Source organism: Hirundo rustica, chromosome 29, assembly GCF_015227805.2.
Source record: "Hirundo rustica isolate bHirRus1 chromosome 29, bHirRus1.pri.v3, whole genome shotgun sequence".
In the NCBI taxonomy this organism is placed as follows: Eukaryota; Metazoa; Chordata; class Aves; order Passeriformes; family Hirundinidae; genus Hirundo; species Hirundo rustica.
In genome coordinates this window covers 1,580,257-1,598,014 of record NC_053478.1, presented here as the reverse complement: position 1 = coordinate 1,598,014, position 17,758 = coordinate 1,580,257, and the positions used below count along the sequence as shown (strand labels likewise).

At 68.2% G+C, this 17,758-nt stretch overlaps 4 protein-coding genes across 4 annotated transcripts; 1 reads left to right on the top strand and 3 right to left on the bottom strand.

Annotated features, from left to right (window-relative positions):
* Positions 1-1,361: 1,361 nt before the first annotated feature.
* CRTC2 (CREB regulated transcription coactivator 2) lies at positions 1,362-9,932 on the bottom strand. Its single transcript, XM_040088090.2, has 14 exons — positions 9,762-9,932; positions 7,264-7,365; positions 7,027-7,137; positions 6,869-6,930; positions 6,390-6,458; positions 5,828-5,931; positions 5,703-5,732; positions 5,529-5,608; positions 5,396-5,445; positions 4,940-5,184; positions 3,951-4,375; positions 2,986-3,189; positions 2,086-2,260; positions 1,362-1,582 (listed from the first exon to the last, which is right to left on the bottom strand). The coding sequence occupies exons 1-14, from the start codon at positions 9,930-9,932 to the stop codon at positions 1,362-1,364; spliced, it is 2,049 nt and encodes a 682-aa protein (XP_039944024.1).
* Positions 9,933-10,425: 493 nt separating this feature from the next.
* Positions 10,426-13,273, bottom strand: SLC39A1 (solute carrier family 39 member 1). The gene is made up of 4 exons (XM_040088165.2): positions 13,193-13,273; positions 12,378-12,605; positions 11,878-12,008; positions 10,426-11,496 (listed from the first exon to the last, which is right to left on the bottom strand). The coding sequence occupies exons 2-4, from the start codon at positions 12,532-12,534 to the stop codon at positions 10,843-10,845; spliced, it is 942 nt and encodes a 313-aa protein (XP_039944099.1). The 5' UTR covers positions 12,535-12,605; positions 13,193-13,273; the 3' UTR covers positions 10,426-10,842.
* A 586-nt stretch (positions 13,274-13,859) lies between these two features.
* On the top strand, positions 13,860-15,608 carry CREB3L4 (cAMP responsive element binding protein 3 like 4). The gene is made up of 8 exons (XM_040088231.2): positions 13,860-13,979; positions 14,087-14,281; positions 14,589-14,666; positions 14,738-14,844; positions 14,937-15,005; positions 15,079-15,154; positions 15,239-15,329; positions 15,407-15,608. Exons 1-8 carry the CDS (start codon positions 13,875-13,877, stop codon positions 15,580-15,582), a joined length of 897 nt encoding a protein of 298 aa, XP_039944165.1. The 5' UTR covers positions 13,860-13,874; the 3' UTR covers positions 15,583-15,608.
* A 239-nt stretch (positions 15,609-15,847) lies between these two features.
* On the bottom strand, positions 15,848-17,717 carry JTB (jumping translocation breakpoint). Its single transcript, XM_040088286.2, has 5 exons — positions 17,329-17,717; positions 17,202-17,245; positions 16,977-17,062; positions 16,788-16,867; positions 15,848-16,299 (listed from the first exon to the last, which is right to left on the bottom strand). Exons 1-5 carry the CDS (start codon positions 17,388-17,390, stop codon positions 16,143-16,145), a joined length of 429 nt encoding a protein of 142 aa, XP_039944220.1. The 5' UTR covers positions 17,391-17,717; the 3' UTR covers positions 15,848-16,142.
* Positions 17,718-17,758: the final 41 nt, after the last annotated feature.

The following is a 17,758-nucleotide window of genomic DNA, read 5'->3' as shown; positions in this document are numbered from 1 at the left end:
GGACTCTCGGTACCCGCCAGGGCACATCGCCCCCCCCCCTCAGGATCCCCGAAATTCCCCCAGGACCCCCCCCCAGATCCCACAGAAACTGCCTGGATCCGCAAGAGACCCCATCGACCCTCCCCAGGAAACTCAAGGAGCCCCCAAGGAATGTGGAGGACTCCATTCCCCCCCCCCCAACCCCGAGTCAGAGACCCCCCCCAAAACGAGACCCTGAGTCAGAGACCCCCCCCAAAACGGGACCCCTTTTCCCCCCTCCCCATTAAGGGACCCCTTTGTTCCCTCCCCACCAAGTGACCCCAGCTCTAAGGGCCTGGCAGGGCTGAGGGGGGCTGGAGCAGCTGAACCCCCTCCCCAAAATCAACCACACGCCAGCGGGGGGGGCGGGATTTAATTAACATAGAATATATTTTAAAAAATAATAATAATAATAAATCACTCTGGCTCCCTCCGGGGGGGGGCCCAGGGCCCCCCACCCGCGGACGGGTCCCCCCCTGTGCTCCCCCGGGGGGGCAATTTTGGGGGGGAAGGGGGCAAAGTTACAAGTGCTTTCTACACGTCCCCGGCAGCTGGGTAATTTGGGGAGGGGGCTTGGGGTACATATTGGGGGGGGGAGTGGAGCGGGATTTCTCCTTAAACATGATGATTAGCCGGAAAAATGATAAAAGTAAAGGCAGAAGCGGCCCCCCCCACGCCCGCCCCCCCTCCGGGGGTCTCTACCTACATACGGGGTTATGTACAGCCACCCCGGGGGGGTCTGGGGGCGCCTGGACTGGGCCCCCCCTCCCCAATTTTCCCAGGAGAACAGTGCCTGGTCGGGTCTGGGGGTGGGAATTAGGGGAGGGGGCCATGGGTGGAACCCCCCTCCCCAGGCTTGGTTTGGGGGGGGGCACAGGGGTGCCTCGATTGTCTCTCTCCTTCCCCCCCCGCAATTTTCCCGGGGGTTTTCCAGGGAGAACAGATCCCGGTGGGGGTTGAGAACCGGGGGGCTCGGGGTGCTGGGGACCCCCTCCCCAAGCCTCAGATGGAGCACAAGGAGCCCTTGACAGCGACAGTTTGGAGGGTCCCGGCCGCAGCCCCCTGCCCGCTTTTCCCAGGGTTTTCCCGGGAGAACAGCGACCGCTGGGATCCGGAGCTGGGAACTGGGGGGGTCGCGGCGTTGGACCCCCACCCCGGGGGAGGCTCGCGGCCCCCTCCAGCCGGGTTTGGGGCGCCCGGATCGCAGCCCGTGCCCGCCTTTTCCTGGCGTTTTCCCGGCGTTTTCCCAGAGTTTTCCCGGCGTTTCAGCGGGAGCGCAGCGGGCGGCGGGGCCGGGGGACGGGGACGGCGGGGGGGGGCGCGGGGCCGGGGCCCCCCCGGGCTCACTGGAGGCGGTCGGAGCGGAAGGAATCCTCGACGGCGGGGTCGGTGAGCAGCGCGCAGGGGTCGCTCAGCATGCTCAGCCCGTCCAGCGTCAGGGGCTCGATGCGCAGCTCCTCCTCCAGCCCCCCCAGCCCCCCCAGGGACCCCCCCTCCACCTCGAAGCCCGGGACCCCCGCCAGCGCCGTGGCGATCTCCTTCGACAGCCCGGGGGGGGAATCGCCTGAGGGGAAGGGTGGGGAGGGGGTCAGCACGGCACCGGGGTGATCTGAGGAGACCCCAGCCCCTCCTCAAACGCCCCCTGTGACACCCCGGGAACCCCCAAACAGCCCCCAGCCCGTCCCCCGTGTGCCACCCCACAGAGCCCCCAGCCCAGGCACCCACCTGTGCCACCCCACAGACCCTCTGTGACCTCCTGTGACACCCCACAGACCCCCTGTGACCTCCTATGACAGCCCAGACACCCCCTGTGCCACCCCAGACCCTCTGTGACACCCTGTACCAGCCCAGAGACCCCCTGTGCCACACCACAGACCCCCACAGACCCCCTGTGCCACCCCAGAGACCCCCTGTGACCTCCTGTGCCACCCCAGAGACCCCCTGCGCCACCCCACAGACCCCCTGTGACCTCCTGTGCCACCCCACAGGCCCTCTGTGACCTCCTGTGCCACCCCACAGACCCCCTGTGCCACCCCAGAGACCCCCGGCTCCCCGCGGAGCCCCCACCTGTGAAAATGATGTTGGGGATGGGGCCGTGGCGGCTGCAGTTGCTCAGGTTTGGGCGGCTCAGGCCGGGGGGGTCGTAGCCCCCCTCGCTCGGGGGGTAACTCAGGGCCCCCAACTCCTCGGGGAACCCTCCGCTGTTCCCGGGCGGGCTCTCCCCGATCCCGAACTGCTCCAGCTGCGGGGACGGACACATGAGGAGACATCCCCACACCGAGGTCCCCATCTCTCCTCTGGTGACCTCAGAGGGTCCCACATCCCCCAGGCAGGGTCCCCATCCCCATTCCCCAGAGGGATCCATGTCCCCATTTCCCCCCAGAGGGGTCCCCATCCCCATTCCCCAGAGGGATCCCCATCCCTATATCCCAGAGGGTTCCCCGTCCCCATTTCCCCCAGAAGGATCTCCGTCCCCATTCCCCAGAGGGATCCCCATTTCCCAGAGAGTTCCCTGTACCCATTCCCCAGAGGGTTCCCCGTCCCCATTTCCCAGAGGGATCACCATTTCCCAGAGAGTTCCCTGTCCCCATTTCCCAGAGGGTTCCCCATCCCCATTTCCCCCAGAAGGATCCCCATCCCCATTTCCCAGAGGGATCCCCATTTCCCAGAGGGTCCCCTGTCCCCCCAGAGGGTGCCCTGTCCCCATTTCCCAGAGGGTTCCCTGTCCCCATTTCCCAGAGGGTGCCTGTCCCCATTTCCCAGAGGGTCCCCCGTCCCCCCAGAGAGTTCCCTGTCCTCATTTCCCAGAGGGATCCCCTGTCCCCCCAGAGGGTCCCCTGTCCCCATTTCCCAGAGGGTCCCCTGTCCCCATTTCCCAGAGGGTCCCCCGTCCCCGCAGAGGGTTCCCTGTCCCCATTTCCCAGAGGGTGCCCCGTCCCCCCAGGGGGTCCCCTGTCCCCCACTCACGCTGCCCAGGCCGAAGTCGCTGGGGGGCTGTGCCAGGGGCTGCCCCAGGGCGCTGCCGGGGGCGTAGGGGGGGTTGTAGGGGCGCGGGGGGGGCGCGGGGGCCCGCGGGGGGGGCTGCGAGCCCAGCAGCATTCCCGGCTGTCCGTAGGGGTACGGCGGCAGCCGCTGGTCCGCCGGCAGCTTGCTGGTGTCCAGGGGGACGCCCTGGGGAGACAGCGGGCACGGGGAGGGGTCAGCGCCGGACACCCCCCCGAGGGTGGGGGGGCTCCCCCAGCCCCCCCGGCGCCGGAGCCGTCCCTGAGAGCCCCGAAAACGCGGCCACGGCTGCACCCGGATGGGCCCAGGGCGGGCCGGGGTCCCCTCGGAGGGGAAGGGGGCGGCCTGGAAGGGACACGGGGGGTGCCCCCCAATGGCCCTGAGCACGGGAGAGGGGCAGGGGGCTCGGGGGGGGCCCTGGGGTGTGGGTGAGATGAGGATGGAAACGAGACGAGAAGTGGAGGGGAGGAGGGGAAAGGAGAGGACAAGAACGAGGAGGAGGAGGAGAAGGAAGAGGAGGAGGAGGAGGACAAGGAGGAGGAGGAGGATGAAGATGAGGAGGAGAACAAAGAGGAGGGGCAAGACGAGGACAAGGAGGATGAGGATAGGGAAGAGGAGGAAGAGAAGGAGGAGGGATAGGGAAGAGAAGGAAGAAAAAGACAACGTGGTAAGGATGAGGAGGAGGAGGATGGGGAAGTGGAGAAGGAGGAAGAGGAAGGGGACAAGGAGAAGGAGGAGAAGAAGAAGGAACTGGAAGAGGAGCAGGAGGAAAGAGAGGAGGAGGAGGAGAAGGAAGGGGACGAGGAGAAGAAGGAAGGGGAAGAGGAGGAGGAAGGAGAGGAGGAGGAGGAGAAGGAAGGGGAAAGGAGGGAAAGGAAGAGGCCGAGGAAGAGGAGGCGGCGGCGCTGGAGCGTGGGGACGATGCGTACCTGGGTGATGGAGGACAATGTGGGTGACATTGTTGGTGAGAACTGTTTGGGGTGCTGCCGTCTGCAGTCGCCGGCCACGGGCAGGGACAGGGGGCTGAGCGGGACCCGCCGGCGCGGCGAGGTGGCCGCGAAGGAGCCCCCCAGCCCCGAGGGCAGGCTGGGGTTGCTGGGGGAGGACTGGAGGGGCTGGCTCCGGGGGGACGTGGGCAGCGAGGGGTTGGAGAGCGAGGAGGACAGGGAGGAAGGCAGGGACTGGTTGGAGAGGGAGGAAGGGATGGAGGAGCTGCTGTGGGAGGATTGGAGCGAGGGGTTGCTGAGGGAGGCCTGGAGCGAGGGGCTGCGCAGGGAGGCCTGGAGGTTGGGATTGCTCAGGGAGGACTGCAGGGACGGGTTACTCAGGGAGCTCTGCAGAGGTGAGGGGAGTCCTGTGGGGACAAAAACAGAGAGCACCGTTACCCCGGCACAGCCCCGAGCCCCGGGACGGCCCGGGGGGGGCTCCCGGGGGGATGGAGGGGGGACGGAGCGACCAAAACGATGGAGACGGACACAGGGACGGACACACACCCTGGACAGGGGGACAGCGGCATGAGGGGGCTCCGGAGCGGGAGTTGGGCACCTCCCTGACCCCTGCAAGACCCCTGAGGTCATCAGACCCCATGGAATGAGACCCCCAGGCCCCCACGGGACCCACAGCACCATTGGACCCCACAGGGTAGGAAAGCAACAGGGTGGGAGCTGGGCTCCCCCCAACACACCCACAGGACCCCCAAATCCATCCCCACCCTGCTCCCAGGCTGCCCAGGCTCCATCCCACGCTGGGATTCCCAGAGCTGCCGACTGCTGCCACAGCCACCCCAGGACCCCACCCGAGGGGGGATCTTTGTGTCCCCCCACACCGGCCGGGGGTCCCCACCTTCGCTGGAGGCTCCCCCACAGCCTGGGGACCCTCTCTGGGCCCCCCCCGGTGCAGGGGAGGGGTCCTGGCTCACCTGGGGGGTCGTAGCCCAGCCCCACGCCGCCGGTGCCGCTGATGCCCAGGTGGGTCATGGTGGTGGCCAGGTTGGAGGTGCTGCTGCCCCCGCTCAGGGGCGGGTACGGAGCCTCCTCAGGGTCCAGGGGGGTGGGCAGGGGCGACGGGAAGTGCAGCGTGGTCAGGTCGGGCAGGGACCCCCCCGTGTTGAGGGCCGAGGGCATGAGGGGCACGTTGGCAGGTTGATCCGGGGATGGGAATATGCTGGGGGAAAGGGGGAGAGAAATAGGATCAGGGCAGGAGCGGGGCTGCCTCCCGCAGCAGCCCCTGCCCAGTGTCCCCCAGTGTCCCCCAGTGTCCCCCTGCCCCAGCTGCAGCCCCTCCCCAGTACCCACCTGCTTCCAAACATCCCCTTCCCGACCTCCAGCCCCTCCCTGGGATCCCCCTCCCCATCCCAGCCCCTCCCGGCACTCACTGGATTCCCGGGACCTCGCAGGAGCGCGGCCGGGCCGAGGAGGACGAGAGCTGTGGGATCAAAGCACGGGAATGAGGCCACGAGGCCCGGCCACAAGGGGTGGGGGGACACGGGGGGGGACATCCCCACCCACCTTCTTGGTGTCCCAGGGCTTCAGCGAGTGCTTGTTGTCATCAAAGTTCTCTTCGATGGGAGGCACTTGGAAAAGAAACACTGGGGAGGGGACAGGGGGGTCAGAGGGAGGATGGGGACACAGGGAAGGGGACATCACAGAGGAGCTGGGGACACAGCCGGGTGCCAGCCTCACCTTTGCTGTCCGAATCCCCGTCCAGGAAACCTGTGGGGGAACAGGAGGGTCAGGGGAGCACAAAGGGGAGGGGGGCTGCCCTGGGGACCCCCCCAGAGCCCCTCGGGGGTGAGGGGGGGGCTCACCGGCGCGGCGGCCGGGGGGAGGCCCGGCCTGCGAGGGGCCCAGGTAGGAGTCCTGGGGCGCGGGGTTCATCACGCTCGTGTGCAGCGCCGAGTCGGAATTCGTCCTGGAAACGGGGAGAGACGCCGGGGTCGGGGCTCGGTCCTGGCCCCCCCACCCCACTGACGGACCCCCCCCTTGCCATTCCTGTGCCCCCTCCCCACGGGGGTCCCTCTCCCTGTGCCCCCCACACCTCCTCCACAATCCCCAGCATGGGGGGACAATGGGACCCCCCTGGGGAGCCTTCAGGGGCTGGGGGCACCCGGGTGTTCCCAAGGAGCTCTTCCAAGGCGGAGGAGGGCATGGAAAGGGCCGCTGGGGCGAGTGACAAAGAGGGACATTGTTCAGCTGTGGCACAGGGGAGGACAGGGACCCCTCCAGCGGGGGGCCCGAGGGGGAGTCAGGGGCCACCTCGTCCCCAGGGGCGTCCCAGGGCCCCTCCAGATATCCCCAGGGCCACCTCCCGGGGAAGGGCTGGAGCCTGGCTCGGGGACACGGAGAAAACGGAATCGAACGATCCGGTACCTGTTGAGAGCTGAGGGCAGCCGGAATAAATGTCCTTTTTCCATGGGGAAATTGCTCCAGGGCATGGTCCTGTGAAGGGAGAAAGTGGGATCAGGGGAGGCAACGGGCTGGGGGACAAGGAGCCATGGGGGAGGCAGGAGAGCCCTCAGCGATCCATGACCCCATTCCCTGCCAGGGACATGGGATGGGGACAGGGACGTGGCTGTCACACCCCACACGGGGACAGACACACTCCAGGGACCGAGCTGGAGCTTGGATTTGTCCCCTGTCCCTGGGGATTCCCCTCATGCAGATCCCTCTTCCTGGCTGAAATTCCTCCTCAAGCCCCCACTTTGTGGGACAATCCTGGAATCCGACGGGCAGGAGCTTCCCCCACCCCAGTTCCAGGAACGGCGCCTGTGCCGAACCTCTTCCACTCCCAAACCTCGGGGACAGGGATGGGAACGGGCCCCCGGGATCCAGGGAAAGCACGGAATTACCTCCTCCAGCTGGGCTCGGGCGGAGGCGACAGGTACGTGGGTCCGTAGGGAGAGCTGTCGATGTGAGGGGGACACGTTAAGGATCACAGGCAGAGCCGGGATCCCACGGGAAGGGCGGGAGCGCCGGGACGGCGCTGGGGACACGGGACAAAGGATATCTGCCGGACGTAGCGGCGCAGGGGGGACATCATCCGGCGCGCGTCCCGCTGGACGCGCTCCACCAGCCCGTGGTGCCGCGTGCTCCGCGTGGAATCCAGCGGCGACGGGCCCTGCGGGGAGAGGGGATCGGGATTCAGGACCATCCAGTCCCAGGGGCGGGAGTTGGGAACATCCCCTTGTCCCCACCCATCCCCACCCCAGGCACCGCCAGGCCACCGATCCCCCCGTGGAGTCACCTGGAATTCGGGGACGCCGGTGCCGATCTGGTTGACGTTGGGCAGGGAGCCGCTGTAGAAGGGTCCCCGGCTGTGGGCCAGCCGCAGCTTCTGCGCCTGCAGCTGTGGGGGACACGGCGGGGACACGGGGGGGACACGGGGGGGACACGTCAGGCTCAAACCGCCCCGTGGGACGCCCGGGCTCCCCTGCCCACGCAGCATCCCTCCGGGGGGACGCGCTGGATCCGGCCCCTTCCCGCATCCGCAGCAGGATGGGCGAGGATCCCGCAGAGGGGATCCCTGCTCCACGCTCCTGCAGCAGAGGCCGAGCCCGGCAGCCCCCGCGTTCCCCCTGGCCCGGCCGGGCTCCGGGGCCAGCCCATCCCCACGGATCCGGAGGGATTTTCCAGCAGGAGCCTCATCCTCGCCAAGGCCGTCCCGGAGATTCCAGCCGGACTCAAGGCCGGGGGAAGGAGCCGCAGCGAAGAGCAGCGGGAGATAAGGGGATCCCAGGAAAACACCGGAGGGATCCGGCACTGCCGGGAAGGGGAACGGCCCCCAGCACCCCTCCAGCACCGGGGGATGGCCCAATGCCCCCAGCCCAAGGGGGCAGAGCTCCCCTGCTCAAACCCACGGGGAGGAAAAGCTTCCCTGCTCCCAATCCACAGGCGGGGAGCATTTCTCTGGTCTCAACCCACGCAAATCCCCTTTCCCTTCTGAGCTGGGGGTCCCTGAGCAGAGCCGAGAGCTGTTTGCTCCTCAGCGCCTGGAGAAGTCCCAGGGAAAGAGAAGCTGAAGCCCAAAAAAACAGCTGAGAAACGGGAAACACCAAATTCCTGAGCGTAAAACTGTAGAAATACAGATCCAGAGGGAAAAACAAGGAAAACAACCCAAAACCCGGGAGATTTAGGCAGCAGCTGGCGGGATTAGCGCCCAGAGCTGCGCTGGGGCTTAAGGTCTTGGGATCGTGCTCCGAGCTCCGAGCCAGGATCCCTGCAGGAGCCCGGAATCAGATCAGAAACGGCCAGGAAAAACTCCAGGAACCACGGAGCAAAGCTCGGGGGGCTGCGGGTCCCACACGCGGGGAACAGATCCCGGAGGAAGCAGCTCCAGGCAGGGATTAGGGAAGGAATTCCCAGAGGAACCATCCCAGAGAGGGGTCAGGGAATGAATTCCCAGAGGAGTGATTGCAGGCAGGGATCAGGACAGCCCCTGCTGCACATTAACCAGCTGTTTGCTCTGCAAACACTGCCCAGGCTCCGGCCCATTCCCAAAATCCCTGGGGATGGAAGCACGGCGGAGGATCCGGCCCATTCCCAAACTCCCCGGGGATGCTCCACCCCATTCCTAAACTCCCCAGGAAGGGACAGAAAGCTTCAGCCCACCCCCAAACTCTCCAAGGATGTCCCTGTCACTGAGGGGATCCCAGATCCTGGATCCCCGTAGAGCCGGGAGCCACGGGGCTCTCCAAACCAAAAATTCCCGGTTTTTAAAGCTCTGCTGGATATCCCTGGATCTTCCCACGGACGGAGCTGCCCCCATCCCCTGGAAGAGCCTCTCCGTGTCTCCCCGGATTCCACACTCTGCATCCTCGCTCCCCCACCCCGCAGTTTTGCTGGGAAGGACCAAATTCCACCCAGCCCCAGGACCACGGACACGAAATTCCCACAGGTTTCGGGAGGTGATTCCCGGCCAGCTCCCCCCGATGCTTTCCCCGCCTGGCAAAGCACGTCTGGAGCATTCCCGGCCTTGTCGATCCCCCGAGATCCCTCGGAGCAGCCCTGGGGGCCAGCACTGGCCATTCCCGAGCGGGAATTATCCCAAACCCCACCCCAGGAGCAGCTCCCGGGTTCCCTGCCTTTCCCAGGCTCCCTCCAAGCTCAACCTGAGCATCCCCCAGGACGAAGCATCCGCCCGGATGCCGCAGAAAAATCCGGGAAGGATCCCGAGGGTCTCCGGGGACGGGGACAGAGCCCGGAGCTCCGCGGAGGGGCCACGGAGTGGGATCCGAGGGATCGAGGATCCTTTTCCCACCCCAATTCCGGGAGCTGCGCTTGGAAGCGGCGCCGGCACGCGGGACACGCCGGGATCCACCGGGAGCCCCCCCGGACTCCTCTAAACCCCCTCCCCAAAATCCTCACAGCCCCCTCCAACACTCCCCAAAAACCCTTCAGAGCCCACTTGGACCCTCCTACCCCAACCCAAATTCTTCGGAGCACCTCTCGACCCCTCAAACTCCTCTCCCAAGATCTTCGCAGCCTCCCTAGTCCCCTCTAGCCCCCTCCCCAAATTCTTCACGGGCCCCCCGCATCCCCTCACGACCCCTCCGGCCCCCCCACACCATCGCTCCCCCGTCCCCTCACCACCCCGTAAATCACGGCCCCCGCCAGCTCCTCAAGATCCCCCTCAGCCCCTCACGATTCCCCCGGCTCAGTCCCGGTCCCCCCCAGCCCCTCACGGCCCCTCCGCCCCGGCCCCCCGCGCCCCGCGGCGCATCCGGCGCGGCGGCCCGTCCTCACCCGTGTGGAGCAGATCTCCATCATGACCTCCTCGAAGGCCGCGGTCTCCTCCGCCTGCCGCTGCTTCTGCAGTGCGATCTTCTCGCTGAACTTGCGCGGGTTGGACGCACCGGCCCCAGCCGAGGGTCCCGCGCCGGGCCCGGGCCCGGCCCCCGCGCCCGCCGCCGCCATCTTCCCCGCTCCGCCGCTCCGCCGCCGCCGCTGCGCGCCGCACGCCGGGATCTGTAGTTCAGCAGGCAGGGCCAGCGATAGGGTGTGCACGGTGTATGGACTGCAACTCCCAGCGGTGCGCGCGGGCGCTACGCAGCGAGTGCTGGGAAATGGAGGCGCCGGGTTACGAGATACTGTACGGTGATGGGAGGTGGGGACTGCAAGTCCCGGAGAGCACCGCTCGGCGAGAGAGCGCGGGGCGGGGAAGGGGCGCGGTCCGAGGCCGTGAGGGGAGCAAGGATGGAGGGGCCCTGAGTGCCCTGAGAGGGGGGCGCTTTGAGAGGGTCACCCCCGCCCCACGCCTGGGAACAGAGTAAACACCGCCCACACCCCAAATCAGGGGGAACCAGACTCCCCCGGCCCATATATCCGAGGGGCTGCGGCGGGGGACACTGTGACACGCGCCCCAAATTGCGTCCCGCCCTCCCCAGGCAAAAGCAGCACTTTTGGGTTCAGTCCTTTATTTGCTTCATCCAACACCCCCAAATCCGGGGGAGTCTGTAAGGGCACTTGTGGTTATTGGGGGGGGGACACTCACCCCCTCCCGGGCTCCTGAGGGGGGGGGTCACAGCACCAATCCCTTGTGCAGATGGGGAAACTGAGGCACAGCGCTGAGAGAGGCACTTTGGCACTTCGGGAGAGGGGGTGCAGGGTGGGATATGAATTCCACGAGCGTGTCCAGGAGCGAGAACGGGGGATCCCAGGCCAGGCACGGTCTCCCCTCGAGGAACAGCATAGTTTAGACAAGGAAACTGAGGCACGGAGATGAGAGAGGCACTTTGGCACTTGAGAAAAAAGGCTGCAGGAGGGGCTACGTGAATTCCACGGGATTCTCCGAGGGCAGGGGAGCGGATCCCGGGCCTGCGTGACCTCATCCCTTGACGAAGAGGATGGCGCTGACCAACGCGAAGCCGGCGAGGATCAGGATGACCTTGGGGATGCGATTTTGGGGCACCCCCAACTCCTGGGGCAGAATCTCCAGGAAAGTGACGAAGAGGAAGGTCCCGGCCGCCAACCCTTCCAGCACGGCCCGGCACAGCCGCTGCCGCGGCCCCGCGCCCGCCGCCAGCGCCGCTCCCACCCCGACGCCCAGCGGCGACATGAGGGCCAGGAGCACGAGGCACGAGGCCACGGCCGGCGGGCGCAGGCGGCTCCGCAGCAGCTCCAGCGAGAGGCCGAAGGCCACGGCGCCCTTGTGCAGCAGCAGGGCCAGCAGCACCCGCAGCGCGGCCGCGTCGCCCTCGCGCAGCCCCAGCGCCAGCCCCTCCAGCACCGCGTGCAGCGCCAGCGCCAGCGCCAGCGCCCCGGCGCGCAGCGCCCCGGGAGCGCCGGGCACCGGCACCGGGGAGCCCACCGAGAGCCCGGAGCCGCCGGGAGCCGCGGCTTGGATGGAACCGTTGGGCAGCAGCGCCCGCGACTCCTCGGGCGGCTCCGCCAGCTCCCGCTGCGCCAGCGTCACCTGCTCCAGCACCAGCACCAGGAAGAATCCCATGGCCAGGATGAACTCCGGCAGAGGGAACTGGAGCTGCGGGAAGAGAGACGGCGGTCAGTGGGGAAGGGGAAGCTGTGGGCTGAGGGAGGTTCTTTCCATGAGTCATGCGGGACACAAGGGGCTCCCGGCGGCTCCGGGGATGTTGTCACCGTTCTGGCTGCTCCGCTGGCACCAGTGTGACCCTGCTGTCCCTATCTCCGCTGTCCCTTCTCTGTTGTCCCCTCAATGTCCTCACCCCAGCACCCCATTCCTACTGTCCCCCCTGCACTGTCCATCCCCACTGTCCCTGTTCCACCACCCCCTCCCCACCAGCCCTTTCCCAGAGCTGCTGATCCCGATCCTGGGGACAGGGACACCCGTGGGGACAGGGACAGGGACAGGGACAGGCCCCCGGTGGCGTGCCAGGGCTCTCACCGTGATGCGCAGCCCCTCCAGTGCCGCAGCGATGCTGCCCAGGTAGTCAGGGAGGAGGTCGAGCAGGAAAGTGCCCATGAAAACACCACCAGAGAAGCAGCTCACGAGGCTGAGCATGGGGCTGCGGGGGTCTGGGGGGGAAATTGGGGGAGCTGAGACCCCAACGAGACCCCTCCCCTTCAGCCCTGCACCCTGACAGACCCCTTGAGGACAGCCCCGAGGTGGAGACAGCCCTGGTCCCAGCCCGTTCCAGACCCTTGGGACACCCCCAGACTCTCCAGGACCCCCGAGACCCCAAACTCCCTGAGCCCCTGGAATCCCCCATGACCTCCCCACTACCTAAGACTCTGCAGACTCCCCCGACTTCACGAGCCCCTCAGCGATCCCCCAAAACCCCTCAGACACCCCCAAATCCCTGAGACGCCCCCCCCAGCCTCCCCATGACCCTCTCCCCGGGATCTCCCGAACCCCTGAGACCCCAGACCCCCTGTCCCCGGTACCGGGGGGCTGTCGGAAGCACCAGAGGGGTGCCAGGCCACAGGCGAGGGGCAGCAGCAGCAGCAGCACCAACGACCCCAACTTCACCCCCAGGCCGGGCGGGGGCTGCGAGGCGGCCCCGGGGCTCCAGGCCAGCGCGGCCCCGATCCCGGTGTCCATCCTGCTCCGGGAGCTCAGCGCCCGCCGCCGGGGAAGCTCCGAGCCGCGCTGCGCATCCCCGGGAAGCGGGGCTGGAACGGCACGGGCCGGTCAGAGCCGCCCCCGGCCCCGGTGACTCACCCGGTGCTGAACCCCCCCCGCCCGGGGCCCCCGGGACACGGACAGGGCGGCGGGGAGGGACCGGGAGCGGGAATGGGAACACGGACCGGGATCGGGATCAAGGACCGGGAGTGGGAACACGGACCGGGACCGGGATCAAGGACCGGGAGTGGGAACGAGGACCGGAATCGGGAACAAGGACCGGGATCGGGATCAAGGAGCCGGGAGTGGGAACACGGACCGGGAGTGGGATCAAAGACCGGGATCGGGATCAAGGACCGGGAGTGGGAACAAGGACCGGGAGCGGGAACAAGGACCGGGTTTCCTGCGCCGGGACCGGAATCAAGGTCCGGTATCGGGAGCACGATCAAGAACCGGGACCGAGGAACGGAACCGGGATCGAGAGCCGAGAATCGGGAAACAGGGACCGGGATTGGGAGTCAGGGATCGGCTTTTCTGGGGCTAGGACGGGAACGGGGATCGAGGACAGGGCCGGAGGGCGGGGGCCGAGGACGGGGTCCCCGCGCTGTCCCCGGTGTCCCCGCCGCCCCGCACTCACCGATCGCCGCATCCCAACCGCGTCCCGGGAACTCCGGGGGCCGGGGCCGACGCCGCCATCCTGGCCAATAGTGACGCGGAATCCCCGGGAACGTCACTGATTGACGTGCCCCGCAGCCAATGGGGAGCGAGCGGCGGCCGCGCGGCCCCGCGGCCCCGGGAGCGCGCACGTGTCCGCCGGGCCGGGCGGGGCGGGGGAATCCTCCGTGTCCCCGCCGTGCCGCTCCTTGGACCCCGTTACCGGGAGGATCCTGCACCCCCGGACCCCGTTACCGGGAAGATCCCCCCGTTCCTGCACTCCCGGACCCCGTTACCGGGGGGTGAAGGGGGCACCGGCTCCGGTCCAGAGCCACTGGCGGCCGCAGCGGAGCTGCCCCAGACCCGGTTCCGTTCCCGGTCCCCCCGAGAGACCCTCCGGGGGTCCTGCCCACCCGCACCCCCCCGCTGCCCCTGGTGCCCCGGCAGGGAGCCCCGAGCCCCGCTGGGGGAGGGATGATCCCGGCCCTTCCCGGCACGGGGCGGGACTTGGCCGCATTCCCCGGGATCCCGGAGATCCTGGTGCCCAGCGCCGGCACCGGGCGGAGGCGGCGACACCACCTGGGACAGTAGTGGAGACCGGGGGGCCCCGAGGAGAGGGCGCGGGGGATTCATCGGGAACCGGGGGGGGTCCCCAGGGAGCCCCCATGGAGGCACCGGAGCTCCCGGAGCCGGACGGGCTCTTCCCGGATCCCGCCTCGCTCCCGGTGCCGGTACCGGGCTTCCAGACCGTGACGCTCCCGCAGGATGATGTGAGTGCGGGTGGGAGGGTCGCCGGAGGGCAGGACCCCCGCTCCCGGGGACACCGGGACGTCCCGGGGATCCCCGTCACGTGTCCCTGGCCCCGGTATCCCCGCAGGGCAGCGGAGCCGAGGAGCTGGGGCTGACGGTGAACCCCGACATCGCCTGCGGCCTCGGCACCAGCCCGGAGCCCCCCGGGCCCGCCGGGACCCCGCCGGTGCTGCTGGAGGTGGTTTGTGACCTCAGCACACCTCTGTACCCCTCGCTGTTCCCCGGCATCGAGCTGGCCCCGAGCCCCGAGCCCCTGCCCACGGTGAGTTCCTGCACCCCTCAGTTCACCCCCAGACCCTCCCAAATCACCCCCAGACCCTCCCGGTTCACACCCAGAGACCCCCAATTCACCCCCAGACCTCCCAGTCCATCCCCAGACCCCCCAGTCCATCCCCAGACCCCCCCAGTCCATCCCCAGACCCCCCAGTTCACCCCCAGACCCCCCAGTCCATCCCCAGACCCTCCCAGTTCACCCCCAGACCCCTCCAGTTCATCCTCAGACCCCCCCAGTCCATCCCCAGACCCCCCCAGTCCATCCCCAGACCCCCCAGTCCATCCCTGTCCCGCAGCTCCAGCTCACGGAGGAGGAGAAGCGGCTGCTGGCGCAGGAGGGGGTGACGCTGCCCGGGGCCCTGCCCCTCACCCAGGTGTGTTTGGGGACACGGGGAGGGGTCAGGGGGGCCGGGGGAGGGACAGGAGTGACCCCTGCGTGCCCCAGGCCGAGGAGCGGCTCCTGAAGAAGGTGCGGAGGAAGATCCGGAACAAGCAGTCGGCGCAGGACAGCCGGCGCAGGAAGAAGGAATACCTGGACGGGCTGGAGAGCAGGTGAGGCCGGCGTTCCCGTTATCCCGACGTGCCCAGGTGTGTCCCTGGCACCGTCACTGTCCCTGTCACCGTCACTGTCCCTGCCCGGGCAGGGCGGCCGCGTGCTCGGCACTGAACCAGGAGCTGCGGAAAAAGGTCCAGGAGCTGGAGAAGAGCAACGGGTGAGGGCCGGGAGCTCCGGGATGGGGCAGCGGGGGCACCGGGAGGGGCACGGAGCTGACCCCGTCCCCACAGGTCTCTCCTGCGGCAGCTCCAGGCGCTGATCAAGGAAACGTCCACCAAGCCCGCCCAGACCGGCACCTGTGTCCTGGTACGGCCCCTCTGGGACCCTCCCGGGACGCTCCCGGGCCCCCCGGCCCCACCGCGGGGCTCACGGCTCCCGTTCCTCCCCCAGATCCTGTTCCTGTCGCTGGGGCTGATCCTGCTCCCCAGCTCCAGCCCGTTCCGCCGGGGCGGCAGCCGGGAGAACCCTGCACCCACCGGAGGTATCGGGAGCGCCGGGATTGGGGTGGGGACAGCCCCCCCTCCCCAGCGCTGCCCGTCCCCTTCCCTGTTCCCGCAGTGATCTCCAGGAACATCCTGACGGCCGGAGAATCCCCGCTCCCGGGGTGGGTGCCGGGGACAGAGCCGGGATCCGGCGTGGAGACTGGGGATGGGATTCTCACCCCACACTGGGATCCAGGGACCAACTCCTCCAGGAAGGACGTGGGGACACGGGGACATGGGGACGAGATGTGACTGGGAGACCTCAGGACGGGGGAACGTTCCAGAATAAATCCACACTGTGTTTGCACCCCGTGGAATGTCGGGGGGTCGGGAAAATGGGGGGGAACCCTCCAAAGGACAAACACTCCAGTGCTGCTCCAGCGCCGTTAATCAGGATTTATTCCACATTCTGCTCCTGGGGTGGGTTCCTGGGGACCCTCAGCATGCTCCCAGGGTAGATCCCAGCGCTGGAGGACACAGGGATTCCCCCAGGACACAAACACAGCATCACTCCAGCAACGATGACCGGGATTTATTCCACATCCCTCTCCTGGAGTGGGGACGCCCAGGACGATCCCAGAGAGATCCCGCTGCTGGGAGGGATGGGGATTCCCCCCAAGGGATGAACACAGCGTCACTCCGGGAGCAGTGACCAGGATTTATCCCACACCCCGCTCCGGGGGATCCCTGGCTGCTCTCCCAAGACAAATCCCAGCAGGATTCCAAGTCCGGGCAGCAAGGCAGAGGCTGCTTCTCCTCCCGCCGCTCTGGGCGAGCGGAATTCCCAGCTCCGAGCCCTCGGGAGCCTCTGGCTATATGGACTCGATCTGTTTGCGGACCTTCTCCAGCGCCCGCCGGTCCAGCACGCGCTGCCGCAGCACCACGAGCGCCGCCGCCGCCGCCGCCACGCCAAGAGCCGAACCCACGAAGTGCCAGAACCGCTGCGCCTCCAGCGCGGCCGAGCGGCAGCTGCGGAGCAAAACCCAGGGGAATGACCAGCCCTGATCCCCCAGGAATTCCTGCCCTGATCCCATGGGAATGCCCAGCCTCGATCCCCCGGGAATGACCAGCCTCGATCCCCGGGAATTCCTGCCCTGATCCCCCGGGAATTCCTGCCCCGATCCCATGGGAATGCCCAGCCTCGATCCCCCGGGAATTCCTGCCCCAATCCCATGGGAATGCCCAGCCTCGATCCCCCGGGAATGACCAGCCTCGATCCTCCGGGAATTCCTGCCCCAATCCCATGGGAATGCCCAGCCTCGATCCCCCGGGAATTCCTGCCCCAATCCCATGGGAATGCCCAGCCTCGATCCCCCGGGAATGACCAGCCTCGATCCCCCAGAAATTCCTGCCCTGATCCCATGGGAATGCCCAGCCTCGATCCCCGGGAATTCCCAGCCCTGATCCCCCAGGAATTCCTGCCTCGATCCCCTGGGAATCCGCGGCCCCGATCCCACCTCTTGTACTCATCCCGGTGGGACGAGGCGCAGTTGATCTTCTCGATGAAGCCGGTGGAGCCGCAGGCCGGGATCGTCTTCTGCCAACGGGGGGGACGGAGGGGTCGGTCAGGGAGAGACCCCGCCGGGGTCAGGGGGTTTGGGGTCCCCCCCGCCGCCCCGGGGCCCCGCACAGCGCCCCGCACGCACCATCTCGAAACCGGAGCACCGCGTACACTCCTGGGCAACCACGAACTGCTCCACTCGCCAGCACGGCGTGGCCCCCGCGGGGCTCGCTGCGGGGGAATCGCGTTAGAGGGGAACCGGACCGAGACCCCGCTACCGGACAGGCCCCTCCGTCCCGAGCCCCCCCAAGCCCGGGATCGATCCCGGTCCGAGCGCCCCGGGACAGTCCCAAATGCCGGCGCTGCTCACCCGGCCGCTCCTCGCTCGCCGCCGCCGCCGCCGCCGCCGCCGCGCTGTGGGCACAGAGGAGCTGCCGTGAGGGCCCCGCACCGGGCCCGCCCCTCCAACCCCCCGGTCTCCCCCGGTCCCCGCTCACCGCAGCCCGCCGGGCACCGCGCTCAGCACCGCCAGCAGCACCGTGAGGCCGCCGGGCCCCATCGGGGCGCCGGGATCCGCCGGAAAAGCCCAGGAAGGCCCGCGATCCTCCGGGAACTACCGGGAACTACCGGGCCCGGCCCCGCCGCGAAGGCGGCACCGCCATGTTGGAAGCGCCAGGAGGGGAGAGGGGGCCCGGGAGCCAATGGGAGAGAGGGGCGTGGCCCGCGGGGACCAAAGGGGCGTGGTTATGTTAATTAGGGGTGGGGCTGTGCCGGCACGCTGTGGGCGTGGTCACGGGTGGGTGCGGCACCGATCCCGGTTTGGCGTTGTGGGCGTGGCTTGGGCGCGGCCCCGCCGCCGCTCGTCCCGGTCCCGGTCCCGGTCCCGGTCCGGGTCCCGATCCCGATCTCGATCCCGATCCCAATCCC